A 15,017-nucleotide genomic window follows, 5' to 3' on the forward strand; every position below is an offset into this window, starting at 1 on the left:
TAACAAGCTGCTGTCTGCCAGCAGATGAGGTGCATGGGATACCACTGAATGGAAGGGCCCATCTGCTAAGAAATCATTCTTGAGTGCCTTCTGGGGTCCGTGCAAAGATTTTCAACTGCCCCTTACAAAACACCCTGGAATCTCCCAGGCAGCTAGGGGACCTTAGATGGAGCCAGTTCATCCTCACAGATGGTGGCAACACAGTTGATCCAGGAGACTCAAGTTATAGCACTGGTTAATACCAGCAGTAGGAGAAGGACTCTCAGTATCAGCCACGCTTCCACATCTCCTCTCAAAGGCTAACCTCTACAAGAAATCAGCCAACTAGCAAAGGTTAAAAGACATTAGGAAAAGCTGCAGGCCCAGTAAAATATTTATATTAGCAAGATAAAGCCACAGACCACTTGATCAGTTTACTTGTACGTTATTCTCCTTTTCTCCTGTGATTTCTCTATTGGATTGTCCTTTTAAATTGCAAGCTATGTGGTATGGCATGTAACTCCTTACAATGCTACTAACAGATAGTTACAACCGCCATAGCAACACCCAGACACACACGTCCTGATGCCACACATCTCCCACCTTTCTCAGTGCCACCAGGACTCAGGGCAGACAGATGAGGTAAAGTCCAAAGAAGCAAAGGCTGATGATGGCACTTGCTAAAGGCAAGCTGACACCGACTCTGAATCATATCAATCAATGCAAGAAGACTAGGACCATTCCTTCATGCCCAGACTCAGCTTGTGCCAGATGGCTACCTGTACGTCACTGCAGTTCAACAAGTTGCATTAGCAAGATGCTGCTCTGAAAGAAAAAGCCTTGTAGGTCAAGTTGCTCTCCGTGACTTTGCACACATACAATTGTCTGGAACACGGTAAATAAGCCTGCTGAGATAGTGCAAGAAAGAAATGAAGTCAAGCTCCCTTGCTCCCAGCAATACTGCCAGAACTAGTGTTTTACAGGACTAAAGAACAAAACACTAATTTGCATTTTGCCTCATACTGGCACCTTTGCTGTGATTCAATGCCTCTGAGAAAGCATAAATCACAGCCTGAGAGCACAGACTATTGTTTGAAGAATTTTATTTGCAGAAAACATCTTTCTTCCGCTTGTCTGAGTTGTCTAGCTAAGCTGTAAACCCCTCGGCTAGGAGGGAGCAAAACGCTGGTCAGCGGAGGCGGTTTCTTGTTTGTATATGCTGTGTTGTCAGGGCTTTTAATAAGCCTAAGAACACTGGTATGGCAAAAGGCAAATGCAATTTGTCTGCTGGAAAGGGGAGTGAAAAGATCAAAGATTAACATACTTCTGTTATCTCCATTAGCAGCTGAAAGCAGAGATTCAGCAAGGCACTTAGATATACAAGACGTAACTCTGCGGAGTGCATGGCACTCTGGAATGCACACCGAGCAAGGACAAGCAACTATTGGTGCCTGAGCATCGGACAAATGCCTAGTAAAACCCATCCCAAATATCTTAAACTGGGCTACAAGTCTTCGTTTACATCACAGGATGCAACATTTAGCTGCTAGAGACACTGAACAATTCCAGTGGCCCAAAGCATTAACTCTTCCTAGCCACCAGGCATATTCCAAGACATGGTTTTAAACACACTGTCTGGATGTTTAACTCACAGTACATTGTCAGCAAGCAGAGTACACAATTTTAGAACAAAACAGCACTTTTTAAAGCAACTGCATGTGTGATGTGGGGGAAATCATTTTTCAAAAAGAAGTTTAAGCAAAAAGAGCTCTCTTTCCCCAAAATTTCTCTGGACTTGTCACTGACACTTTTTTTTAAAAACAAAGTTTGTGGCTGTTTCAAGTATTTTGCAAACACTTCCAGTAAAAGATTTTCACCTCTGTATTTTCAAGTGTGGCAAATATTTCGCTACCAACAGCTATCTCATAGTCTGAAATGACAAACAGTCTGAAAATCAGCAAAACTCAAAAGATTGATACTTCTGCATTACACTGGTGACCCCTGCTAGCAGGATGTGATAGTTTTTACACCCAAGAGCTGAGAAACTTCTTGTTCTCCATATCCTCCAGGTATCCTCCGTACCCCCAGGCTACCTCCGTTGAAGTCAGTGGCCTGACCCCTGCTCAGCAAGGTGCTTCTTTGCCTTGGTCCAAGCATTTGTAAGCACTGTGCAATCATTGTGGGCTGTACTCCAAAGGCTTTAGAAAGCAACAAGATTTTTTTTCCTCACCATTTCACTAAGTACTGGATCAGACCCTAAATTACTATATTCACACCGCTGTAAGGAAAATACAGCTTGCCATATGCAGTGGGCAAGATTTATTAGATATTAGTTTAGAAGATGCCAGAGTAAAACATTAGAGAGGGAAAGGTTCATTCATCGTTACTAAGCAGCTTTTTCTTACATTGGCGATGGGAGCCCTCCAGTGGCTGTATACCCGCTGCTGTCCAGAAGAGGAATCGCAGAGGGGCAGCCGTCCCGGTCCCCAGACAGGAGAGAGGCAGCAGGCTCCTACAGTGGAGCAGCTGCAAGAAGGAGAGGAGGGAATCACCCTTGCCTCAAGTCTGAAACAAAAGCAGCAAACTTCAAACTAAGCCCAGAGAGGGAATACACGCTCCAAGACCAAACTTCATGTCACTGCATCACTAACTGGAGAGGAGGGCGAGGGGGAGCACGGGCGGCATTTCACAAGGCCTGATCTCTGTACGTTAGCAAACCCGGAGGGAAATAGTGAGCATTTGCACACAGATTCTAAGCAAAAGCTGGAGCTCAGCTTATTTCAAATGCGGGGCAAGAACAAGGAGGAAAATGATTCATCATCTGTCAGAGTCATGGGAATCTGGGCAGAACATGATACCACAGGGCACTACCAAATAGAGATCACAAATGAGGCTCTGTGCTCACTCTGTATCCATGATATTCCAGATATTCATGATGCTGAAGATATTCAAAACACATGCAGCTCCTGCCACCAGCACAAAGCCAGAGTTAGGGAAGACTGGTCAGTGATCTGTTCTACTTCATGTCTCATCGCAAGTGGGATTGCTGCCTTTCTATCCAAGTCTCTAGTGCTATTTCTCAGATTGTAAGCCAGAGAGGTCTTGTGTGATGCCCTGCATGACATTCACCATCCAATTCATCCGGTGAGCCCTGTGGATGGTCAGAAACATGTATTTTAAAAAGCGGTGGTAGAGCGTACAGCCGTTCTCACCCAGCCTTACAGGCAGTAGATGGTATCTTCTAGACAGGTGGCTGGAAGACTTGTTTGGAAATAGAAAACCCAGGGGCCAAAGCCACTGCAATAAACACAAGAGAGTACAAAGCCCATCCACAGAGATACAGCCCGGCAGAATTAATTCCTACAAGTCCAAAATTATGTTGTGCTTTACAAGCCATCTTTCTCACTGATAGTAGGGAGAGATGCTCATGATGAGAAGTGGCCACATCATTTCCAAAACAATCTCAAACAGCAGCAGCTTGGGGCACAGTGGTCAAAGGCCAGTGAAGGAGGTGGTGTCTTACACCTAGGGATGACAGCAACCAGGAAGCACAAGGTGTAGAATACAGCTGACTTGCAGAGTCCAGATTCAAGAAGATGAACTGCCCCAAGCAAGGAGAGTGAGGGTCTCACTCACTGATCTCCTTTGCCAGGACTTCCTCCTGATCAGCAATTTCATAGCACCTGAAAGTTGGTCCCTTTTGTCCCATCACACACATGGAGTGGGAGTTCATAGCCCCAGTCTGCAGCTCCCCTCCTGCTCCTCCCCTTCAGCTGGAAAGCGGTAACACTTTGATTCCCTCCCTTCTATTTTGCACATGACTGACCACAAAACTATTAATATCTGAATCCGGTCCCAGTTCAGCCAGACAACTCATTCCCTCCAAGGAGACAAAAACCACTGCTTCTTCCATTCCTGGAAAAACCTTTTATGACTGAGAGACCTGTAGCTCAGCTGTAACAGAGACAGCTCTGGTTTGCTGATGCATCTCAGCGGGGAACATCAAGCAGCATGAAAAGGTTTGGTTTGTTTCTTCTGTGCCTCCTTTGTCTCTTCAAGAAGGGTGAGTTCTGAACTTGCTACTATTCCCTGTCTGATAGCGGCTTTTCTTCTCGCTCTAGCCAAAGTGCCAGTGGAATTCCCTGGTACAACTAGTTCTTTAAGACTTGTCCAACCCTTCCATGCTGCTTAAAAGGATCCTGACTCCAGCTGCTTGTGACAATACTGAAAAACCTGAAGTTTGACTCTGCAATTGTCAGAGATGTCTTTGGTTTGTTTCCTTTCTTTCTTAACTTGTGGAGGGACTTCATCTAACTTTCCCCTACACTGTCAGTTGAATGCAGTGTTTTCACCATCATCCAGGAACACTGTCTGGCCTTCCTAGGAGTTAATTTGCAATGCATGCAATTTGCCCCAACTCAACTGAGCACTTAAGCTCATGTTTAAGTATGTGCTTAAGTTCCATTAAAATCAATGGGATTTGCTTAAGGGTCCTCTCAAACAGTATTTGCTAGAGTAGGGCTAGTTCTTAACAGCGTCTGTGGTGGTCTCCAGCTCTTGATCTTGTTATCGTGGTTTGTGACCTCGAATCCTTTCTAGCAACAACTAGCAGATGCACTTACCTGACAGCTCCTTCCAGGAGTTACCTTGTGTGAACAGCTATTTTCTGGTATTTGCCTGCAACCTTCTGTTGGGCCTTATGAGGCCTTCAATCCCAGGAACAAGTGGAGGCTGGATAAATAGCAAGAGGAAGCCATGAAAGACCCACCATGTCAAAGCTTTAAGGATGTGACAAAAGCTTGACAAGGAAATTATACACCAGATGCTGACAATTCCCTCCACTCATAATCTGGGGTCTTCAGACAGTGTTTCTATAGAAGTGGATGAAGCTGAAGACATTAGAAGCACTTATTTTTAACATTATTTCTCATGTGGCAGGCAAGGAGATGTTTATGTGCTAACAGAATGCTCTTTGCTTAAGATAAAAAAAAAAAAAAACCCACAGACCAGAAAGGTGACAGAGAAAAGCAAATCATGTACTTTTCAGTCCTCCAAAAACTAAGGGGTCACACTGACACATTTGAGAACCAAATGAACTATTCAGGCCATGGTCAATCAGCCACTGTTGACTGCATTTCACTGCCAAGAGTGGCAGGAATGGAAACAGTAAGATGTCAGCCCTGCATTCTCTGTACTCACAGGTCTGCCTCTGATCAGAGAAACGGTCAGAGCAATGGTAGGATTCCGAAGATCCAAAAGAAATCTGACAGCTGACCAACAGGGAAAAGGGATAATTCTGTAGTGTCAAAATAAAGAACGTAAAAGAAACTGGAAAGCAATAGCGTTCCATGTATTTACTGCCAGTTCCTAATGTTCAGAGTCCATGAGCTTCATGGAGTTTCTTTGGCCATGTAGCCTGTTAGACTACCCAGGCTGCAAAAGGTAATCGTATTGTTATAGCAAATGACAAGGAAGCCCAGCTCCAGATTTCAGTGATTAAAATACTGGCTTGGTACCAATTCCAGATAAGTAACTTAAAGAGAATCGGTCCTACACTGGCCTTTGTCCATTGTGAAGCACACAGTAGATTAATACTAGCTGCAGAGTCATGGAGGAATTTGCCAAACATTATGGAGAATAGATACAAGAAAAAAGGAACAGCCCTTACCTTCAAACTTACTTGTACTGATTAACCTGACAGCTGAATGCCCACAAACCACAGTGAAGTCAGGTAGACCAGGGATCTGCAGCAATTATTTATTGGAGGCCACTTCATTTTTCCCAAGCATTCTCATCTCAGCTACTGAGGAGAAAACTACCAATTTAATGAAGCCATCAAGAAGTTGAAAACATAAACGTAGCCAGATACACCAGACTGTAGCATCAGGAATAACAGCTGTTGTAACTACCAACAGTCAGTAGATATGCATATCTACGTAGAAAGGTGAGGGCTTCCTACAATTCCTGTTTGTTGATGCTTGTGGTTGCTGCTGGATGGAAGTGGGATGAGACATCGAGTCCTCCCTAAATATGCATCAAAGATAGGGTGCACTGATTCAGGTGAAGGCTATTTCATCATTAGAAATGATGAAATTTAGTCTGGCAGCAAAAAGGTTCAAATCCTCCAACTGTGCTAGGATTCACTGTGGCCAGATTTGGCCAAAAGAGCAAAATTTCAACTCTTTGCAACGTATCAGCTGGCAAACTCAAGATTTCCCCTGTTGTGACAAAAGGGCAAGGCCTGTCTGGGAAGTTACTGGCAACTAGAGTCCATATGCTGATAACCTGCTCTGGTGACAGAGGGCTTCCTTCCTCCTACAAATCACATGGGAGAAGATATAGGGAACCTGTCTATTCACATCAGCCTTCATAAGATGAGTATCGCTGAGTCTGTATTTAGATCCTCTCACATCTTACTCACAAATAAGATGTGACTGTGTGACGACAGCAGCATTAGCTGTTTGAAATATCAGACATTACAACCTTCTCCAGAAATACTGCAACAACCAACTGATTTGCATAACAACTACTACAACACAGGGGTGGGGGGGGGGCAGGCACACTCAAATACAGGGCTAACTTACTGTATTTCAGTGCTGACAACCACTGGATTTCTGGATACGCTCAGGTTTTTTTTTTTGCTTTTTTTGAATTCCTTGCCTCCAAGAGCACAAAAGAAGTGACTGGTAACTGCAAAAGACTGTTATCACAACTTAAGGTGCTATTGTTCACTTGAAAAGCAAGATGCCTGCTCAGACAGCAAACTCCTTCCAACGTGAGCTAGCTAGACAGTTCCCTTAGTTACTGGTCTTCAGCTGGACTAAATACACCACAGTAACTGGGCTGCTCAATCATCTGCAAGCCATCAGCAAGAACATCAGCACAGGGCCCACCAAGGGAACAGAGCACCCATTTTCTGAGTAAGAACAGAGTAGGTGCAGAAAGGATTCCCAAATTCCCTCTCCCATCAGTGCAATGCTCCAGGTAAATCAGTCTCAATTGTCTCCTTTTGCTTCTAGGTCTGCAGACCAGCGGCTGGTCCATTCACATCCCGTCCGACGTTACTGGTGAATTAGGGAAGATGGTTGTTCTGCCCTGTACTTTTACGCACCCCTACAAAACACTTGACCGGACCCTCGCTGCCATTTGGAGGATCAGGGAACCTTACAACGGTACAGTCGTTTTCAAGTGCATTACACAAGGTTCCAGTGAACTCTGCAAAACTACTGTCAGCTACAAAAACAAATACAAACTGCTTGGCAACCCACGGCACAAGGATCTTACCATCAGGATCGACAATCTGACCTGGAGTGACAGTGAGAGATACTTCTGCCGGGTGGAGCTCTCCGGAGATATTCATGACAAGTATGAAAGCAGGAATGGGATAAAGCTCCATCTGATTGGTAAGAGAACACGAGAGCCAAAAGAGGCAAAACCACCCCACAGTGAAGTGCAAAAGCCAAAAAGATGAGGAAATTGATGAGATCAACCAGACCAGTGACAACACACGTTCACCTGAGACGTTATTCCACAGGGCTGGCTCTTCTAAGCCCTGGGGAGAATTTACAGCAATTGGGCTGGGTATATTTATTGCCTTCCAATATGAAAGTATTCCAAAAGTCTTCCCATATGAGGTGATATGCACAACGCAAGGAATAGAATAGGAACAAAACAGAGCAGAAACTGTGATAAGGAAACAACCAGCCTCTGGCTGCCAGGGGTAAGGGTCAGTCAAGTCCTGGGCATCCCACTTCCTCCTTGCAGCAGCAGATCTGTGCAGCCAACAGTCAGCAGCTCATGGGATAGGGTTAAAGATATCCTTTTTGTCAGGACTTAAATTGGAGACTCAGCTGGTGAGTACGTGCTAGGAAACAGGCCTGGATGATAACAGGGGCTCAGGAAGACAAGATATCTGGCACCCCTGTGCCAGGATCTGCAGGTCTAAACTCCTCTGGAGCAGGAAAGGGTAAGTACCAACAGCTCTGACCAAGCAATGGCAAATCCTAGGAGATGACATAACCTCTTCATAGCTGTCAGATGCCTATCTTCCCCTCTCACAGCCACAGTATATTCCCATCAAGCTCCTTCCTTACAGCATCTTATCCTCACTACACAGGAACACAACCAAGCCACAAGCAACTTGCTCTCATCAGAGCATGGAGCTGCACCTGGATTAGAGGAAGCAAGAAGGAGCTTCACCTTCTCTTGAAGGTGTTTACAGTCTCCAGCTTGGACTGTGAACCCTGAGCTTGTACTGAGGCCTGTTACCTCTATCTGTCTGTGAAAGCAGCATCTCAAGCTGCCTCAGTTGCATGTAGCTAAATGAACATAATATTGTCCCACTGGACACAGCAGGGTCCCAGGTCTCTACAGCCTTGGCCAGATTGCCCCTAGAAACCACAGGTGCAACAGGGACAAGGCAAAGCATCTTTGATGGACTGCTATACAACAGTCACACAAGGTGAAATGCCTATCCATCCACTATCATTGATAGGAAAAAGAGAAGGGGGACATTTGAATCCCTAAATGAGTTCAGGACCCATTGCAATAGTTGTCAGATGGACATGATGGAGGTATGCAAGGAGTCACTCCTTTCTAAGGAGTCTACAGTCTAAACAGACACAGGGCAGGAGGGAAATACAGACACAGAGAGGTGAATTACACAGCAGCTCAATGCCAAAACCTCCATCTCAAAGTTTCATCCTACCCCTGCTAGGATCACACTGCTCCTACTGAAACCCGTAAAGGCATTCACAGTACAGAAATCCAGCATAAGAGCTCACTGCTGCAGCAGGACTTCTTGTTCTTTTTCAGCTGATAATCTGGCTGAAAAAAAAAAAAATACCCTTCTATCAGGGCTGCTTAGCATGGCAGACAGCCAGCAAAGTGAGCAGGGGATGAATTTCCAGCACAGATCACACAACTCCACCTGCGCCCCTCCGCTGTGTTCCCTTGCAGGCACGTCCAGGGCTCCCACGCCGCATGCAGCGAACTCATCCCCAGGCTGCTCTGTGCTCAATTCACATCAAGCATTCAAATTTAAGGAGACCTAGTTCCAAAAAAGCTCTAATCCTTTGTCTGAGGGTGTGCTTACAGATGTAGAGCGCGCTAGTAGACACACGTGGCCTCAGGAAGAGACTCAGACCTTAATCAAGAGTGCAGAGATACTGTGCGTTGCATGATTGTGCTTGTGATGTGAAACTACCTTACACCTGCTGTGCACTGCAGGTGTCCAGGCAAGGTACAAGGATAAGTTAAGTTACTTCTCGGGAACTTTTAGGTATTCAAGGCTCTCCTTTCATTTAGAGCAGCTCCTTGGCTTTCCTAAGTACCCCTAACACAGGGCATGACCAGGGCAGAATGGCAGCAAGATGTGTCCTAGAGGCTGCCTGAATTTAAACACTAGAGGTATGATAATCAGCCTTATTCCTCTCCACATCTCCAGCTCCCTGCACAGCTCCCTCCACACCTTCCCATGCTCTTCCATGGGCAAGGGGGAACTTGGGCTGTAGCTGGTTGCAAGCTTTGTATGTGCTGACTGGCCACCCATACACACATATGGTCCAGATAACTGGCCAGGAAAAACAGGAGAGAGAAATACTGAACTCCTACTGCAGCCTTTTCCTCCATGAGAACACTCACTTAGCTCTCTTCTGTTAGTCCCTAGTTTTCACAATGCCTTTAGGAACCAAATGTCTCTCAAGTATGCACAAAATTGGCCAACAGATCCAGCAGGAGAGGACCAGTGGCTAAGACAAGCTTGGTCACATCAGCCACGCTTCCTTGGGTCTAGTTCATGAGACTAGACCAAATACGACATGTTCAACAGTACCTCTCAACATTGTGCTTCCCTCAAGTGCTTTTCACCACTGTTCATCCAGTCACACAATCCCATACCCTGCAAGTACAGGACGCGCAATGAACAACCCCGTCCTGGTATCAACATGCTATCCCAAAGCAACCAGGGAGCTAAATCAGCTGTTTGGTGCTCACCACAGGGCTGGAGTGAAACACCAAGTATAGACTACCAGAGAAGGGAAAGAAAATAAGTGCCCTGACAATAATTTGTCAAAACTGACAAGTCTCAGGCACTGAGCAGAGGACTCACACAAACAGACCCCTCCTCATGGGCTCTGCAGGTCCCAGACCAAGGGAACAGCCATGAGATACTCTCAGATGCAGCCAGCCTGTCCGAAAAGCAGACCAGCTGCACCTACTGCCTAAGTCACAGACAGCACTGGGCTGTAATTTATGGTAAAACCACAGAAAACTGCCAATCTTCAAGGATGGCTGCCCTGCTGTAGTGCTGCAGTGCTTCTGCCTTGTCCCATCACACCAGGGTGATGTGGGCTGAAGTCGGCCACAGCTTAGTGATCTGCATAAGTAATGACAAGGATAAAAAACACAGTTCACATCTCCACAGACCCAGTGAAAAAAGTGAGGAAAAAAGTGGAAGTGAAAAGTGAAAGCGAAATGTGATTCCAGGGTTACCCTGTTATAACACAGAGTCCACTGCGACCAAACATTCTGTACGAGACCTAGCTTTGAAACTTAATGCACTTTCTCTCTTTTGCTGTGATTTCTGCAGCTGCCCCCAGGATCATCAATATCACCGTTAGCTCGAACGGAGATCACACCTTCAAAGCACGCTGTACAGCCGAAGGGGAGCCAGCGCCTTCCCTGACTTGGACCAGCCCTCACCACAGCAACCTCACCTCCGTCACGAACATGAATCACCAGGTCACCAAAGAGCTCCAGTACCTGACACATGATGGAAAATACACATGTACTGCTGTCAACAGCCACGGGAGAGCAGAAGGGGCTGTGTACTTCTATAAATTCAAAGCCTCCAACAGCTCCCTTTTCCTGATCCTGATTTTTGTACCATTGGGAATTAAAGTACTTGTTTTGCTGGTGATAGTGAGCTTTACTGTTTTCTGGAGAGGAGGTATGTATCACTCACTATTTCCTTTGGTAGTCTTCCTCCATCAGACCTGTAACAAGCAAAGTGACACAGCAGATAAAAATCAGGCAGGAGATTTTTTACAATGATTTTCCACCTTAGGAAAATGACATTTATAATGGGAAATCCAAGAACAAGTAAAAGAAAACTCCTGGCTGGCCGGTCACAGCCTGCAGAAATGAGGTCTTATTCTGGAAGGAATCGTTAAAAAAGACAGGGTGAACAAGAGTTTCCCTAGGCCTGATGAGAAAGGTTAATAAACTAACAGATGTGCAATTAGTTGAAAAGCTGCTCCCTACACAACCAGATTTTTTTTTTTTTTTTGAAGCAGACTAATTACTAACTTTTTCCGTTTAGCCCTTGGGCAGGATTTACCTTCACTGCTTCCCACAAAGTAGCTTCATCTCCCAGGGTCAGCATCTTCATTTTACAGACTGCCCAGCTCAGTCCCCAGGCCTCAATATCCAAGTGCTTCATGGTCATTAGTGAAATCTCAACTTCCCGGTGTGCCAAGGCCATGAGAGCAGGGAAACATCTAATTGTTAGAGATGAGAAACAGCTCACAGAGCAAACTAAGAGACTTCCCAAAGGTTATAAAGGAAACCTACAGCCAAGAAACCCAAAAGCCCCTGGCTCCCAGCACAGCACCCAGCCTAGCACATCATGGCTGCTGTGCTACGTCACAGCAAGGATCAGGCCAGGAGGAGTTCCTGGGTCTGGGTCTCTGGCCAGAAATGTGATGCCACCAGTGTAACAACAATCTGATAGCAACAACTCGCAGAGAGCCACTACTTGCCTTGAACTGTAGGAGGTATAAGAACAGCCAGAAATACTTCGCTCCTTATATTCAGGTGCCTAATTCCTACCCTCCTGAAGGCTAACCACAAAACTAACACAATTTTTTTTCCCTATTCACTGGCATTTTATAATCACCTTGTAGTGCAGAGTGGCTTCCCGGCTCACTCTGACCACACTGCTAACTCACATCTTCCTTCTCGATTAACAGGTCCCTTCACTACCCCAACCAGCCTGGCCCGGTAAGAACATCCTGCCTTCTACTCATGTCATCCAGTAGGAAGCTAGAGATGGCTAAGGAGAGAAACGCACTTGTCCTTGGTCTTGGCAACAACTTTCAGGCCTGACAGCAGGCTCCTGGGACAAGGACAGGGTTGGGCTGATGGTCAGGTGACCCCACATGAGGGACTGTGGCCTGGGCACTGCAGGGAGCAGGCTCTGGCTTGGGTATAGGTGAGAACAGACCCGACTGATTTGAGGATGAGCTGCTCTGAGAATGAGCAACTCGGGCAGTAGCTTGGAGAGACGGGATGCAGCAGCAGTGAGAGACTACCGGAAGCTCAGGTGGGCCATGGGCACAGTGTATAGTAACTGTGATGAACTAGCGAAAGAACCATCCACCCCGGGATGGGTGCAGGAACCAGTGGGATGGGGTCACGTCCAACTTGAGTTACCCTATGACCATTACTTGATGTCTCATTCCCCCACACACACCCAAAACAACACAGCTATTTGAGCAAGACGCTTGGGCGTGCAGTATCAGGTCACACCAGCAGAGGCAGAGGGGACTTCTACCTTACAGGTAATTAGTAAAAGCAGTTAATTGTAGAAGCGTAGCTTTGCTGATTTAACAGTCTAAACAATACTGCACCCTTGACTACAGTATCATGTATTTGTATCGTGACAGAGATGAAAGCTTAAAAGCCAAGATGCTCCATGCTCTGCATATACATTAGAAGATCCTTAACGCTACTTCTAAAGTGGGAGAGATTTGTCACAACCATCCTTAGCCTCTGACACAGCAGAAGAGCAGCAGTAGTTCATGCTAATAGTGTTGGAGGTCATTCTGGATCCTTTAAGATACAAAACCTTACATGTAAATCAGATACTGAAAAACTGTCTGCTATAGAATAGAGGATCCGTATCTGAGAATATTAGGGTCACATGTACTCTGATGCTCCTTAACTATTAGCTAAAGCCACATATAAAGACTAGTGCAGCCAGAAATGCATCTTTACCTTATTCACTTCTCTCCTTGTCAGGCCCCAGCCGCAGGACTCCACCTACGAGAACCTGGACCGCAGGCACTGCGGCAGCCCCACTTTGTCAGCAGAACAAGCTTCAGTGCCGCGCAGCTAAAGACCTGACCTCTGACGCCGGCACCTGCTTGCACAGTTTGATTTCCTGCTTGTCAGGCGCAAAACCAGGTCACATTAGGGTGCCTATCTCCCCAAATATAAGACTGCCATTGACTGATATGTGGAAGGTCAAACAGGCCTTCCAGGTGCATGTTCTCCCTCCTGGTTGTGACTTACAAGCAAGAGCAGCTGTCAAAGGGAAGATGGATAAAGAGAAGGATGCTAAGAGAAGATAAAAAGAAGGATGGAGCTGGCAGAGCAGAAAAGGATCTACCTAATATGTCTAGTCAATCTGTAGTTTTCAGGCTATATCAGACAGTGTTTAGCAAGCAGATGGGAATCTACCATTTCCTCCCAACTTTTTGTTACCGACTTTTTTCAAAAGTTACTTCAAACCTAGTTTTTCCCCACTCCACTTTTCAAAATACATGCAGCTTATGAGAGCCAGCAACTAGACTATTCTGCTCTTTGAAACATCAGGGGTGAAGAAAAACTCTTGCAATTTCTGTAAGTTTTTCTTTTTTAATTCCTTAGCTTCCAGAAGAGTTTATCTGAAACTTTAAAAGAAATCTCAACTTTCAAGAGGTGCAAGCAAAATGAAAAGAGGAAAAAAGTTTTCAGCAAGTTGGGAAAGTTGAAAACCGGAAATTCAAAGGTGGTCCGTACTGTAAGTTTACTTGCAGCTCTTGCTAGTAGTACCACAACTGGTACGTAAGCACACATGCACACACAAGCACAATCTCAGGGCTTTCAGATAAAAGTCATGACAACGTTGCAATAAAACAAACTATAGGAGATGGCTGCGTTAGGAAATATAACTGGTTTCCCCCCAGGAAAACTCAAAATACTTTTCAACTAAATTCAATAACTTTTTTTTTTTAATTAAAAGAAATTTATTTCTAAGTGGTTCATCTGTTACATGAAGAAAATTCCTTTAAGCCCTGACTATATATCCCTTAAATTCTGAGCTGAAGTCACTGACCAGCACTTTCCACTAGCACACCACATGGTTACAGACGTGTTTTGGTGTGACCCTAGCAACAATGTGGGGTGCAGGTGGTTTTTACAGCATAAATCACACAGGTGTTTGGTCAGTTCTCTCGCATCCATCAAGAATTCTCTAGCTCAATCTTGACCATGCTCCAAGACGAAGCAAGTCAACACAGGAGGACTCTGTCAGGGAGACCTGTGGTCCAAGAGTCACAAAACAAGACAGGCTGTGGACACCAAAGGGTTGGTATGGAGGAGGAGAAAGAACGAAGGGGGGAAACCACCACCCAAAGCCTGTGACCCTGCTTGGAAAAATCATCCCCTCACTTGAGAACTCTTATTTTAAAGTTTACCTCTTTGTAATATCTGTACTGGGAAACTAGAGCACAAAGCTGTAATTGGTAACAGGATAACAGTCCAAGATAACAAGGAAAATTGACACAGGGAGATATTTTAACCTCAGCTTTGAAATCCTAGTTTGTAATCCTAGCAGTGATGGAGCCAGGTTTAATGAAAATAAGAGATGGAAAGAGGAAGAAGAGTCACAAAACTGCCTGAGATGCACAAAATGTGCCCTGAATATCTGCATGTTGTCAGCATCTCACACTCAGAAGCACTGCCAGCGTGTCACATAACAGCTGCAGTAATTTAGATCTGTGAGGAAACTCATGGATCAACATTGTTCAGCTTTTAGTTATTTGGCTTTGAGTGCAACCCCCGACAGCGCAGCAAGTGGGAAGAACTAACTGGGATGCCCAAGAACAAGAGCCCACACCATCATCCACCATGAGCTGGGGGGACAAGCAAGCCAACCTCGAGTGAGAAGCAGACGAGCTTGTCTGAATCCTGCCCTTTCCCTTGTGAAGGAACCTACTTAACCCGTACACAGCCCCTGGGAGACTGCTCCTCAGTGGGACGAGTCTGTCCTCCTC

The 15,017-nt window shown here is 45.5% G+C and overlaps 1 protein-coding gene across 1 annotated transcript; it reads left to right on the forward strand.

Moving 5' to 3' along the window:
• Positions 1 to 3,848: 3,848 nt before the first annotated feature.
• LOC112994476 (sialic acid-binding Ig-like lectin 15) lies at positions 3,849 to 13,096 on the forward strand. The gene is made up of 5 exons (XM_064500983.1): positions 3,849 to 4,042; positions 6,999 to 7,382; positions 10,568 to 10,927; positions 11,949 to 11,979; positions 13,000 to 13,096. The coding sequence occupies exons 1-5, from the start codon at positions 3,991 to 3,993 to the stop codon at positions 13,094 to 13,096; spliced, it is 924 nt and encodes a 307-aa protein (XP_064357053.1). The 5' UTR covers positions 3,849 to 3,990.
• The last annotated feature ends 1,921 nt before the right edge of the window (positions 13,097 to 15,017 follow it).

This window comes from Dromaius novaehollandiae, chromosome W (assembly GCF_036370855.1).
Source record: "Dromaius novaehollandiae isolate bDroNov1 chromosome W, bDroNov1.hap1, whole genome shotgun sequence".
Taxonomy (NCBI): Eukaryota; Metazoa; Chordata; class Aves; order Casuariiformes; family Dromaiidae; genus Dromaius; species Dromaius novaehollandiae.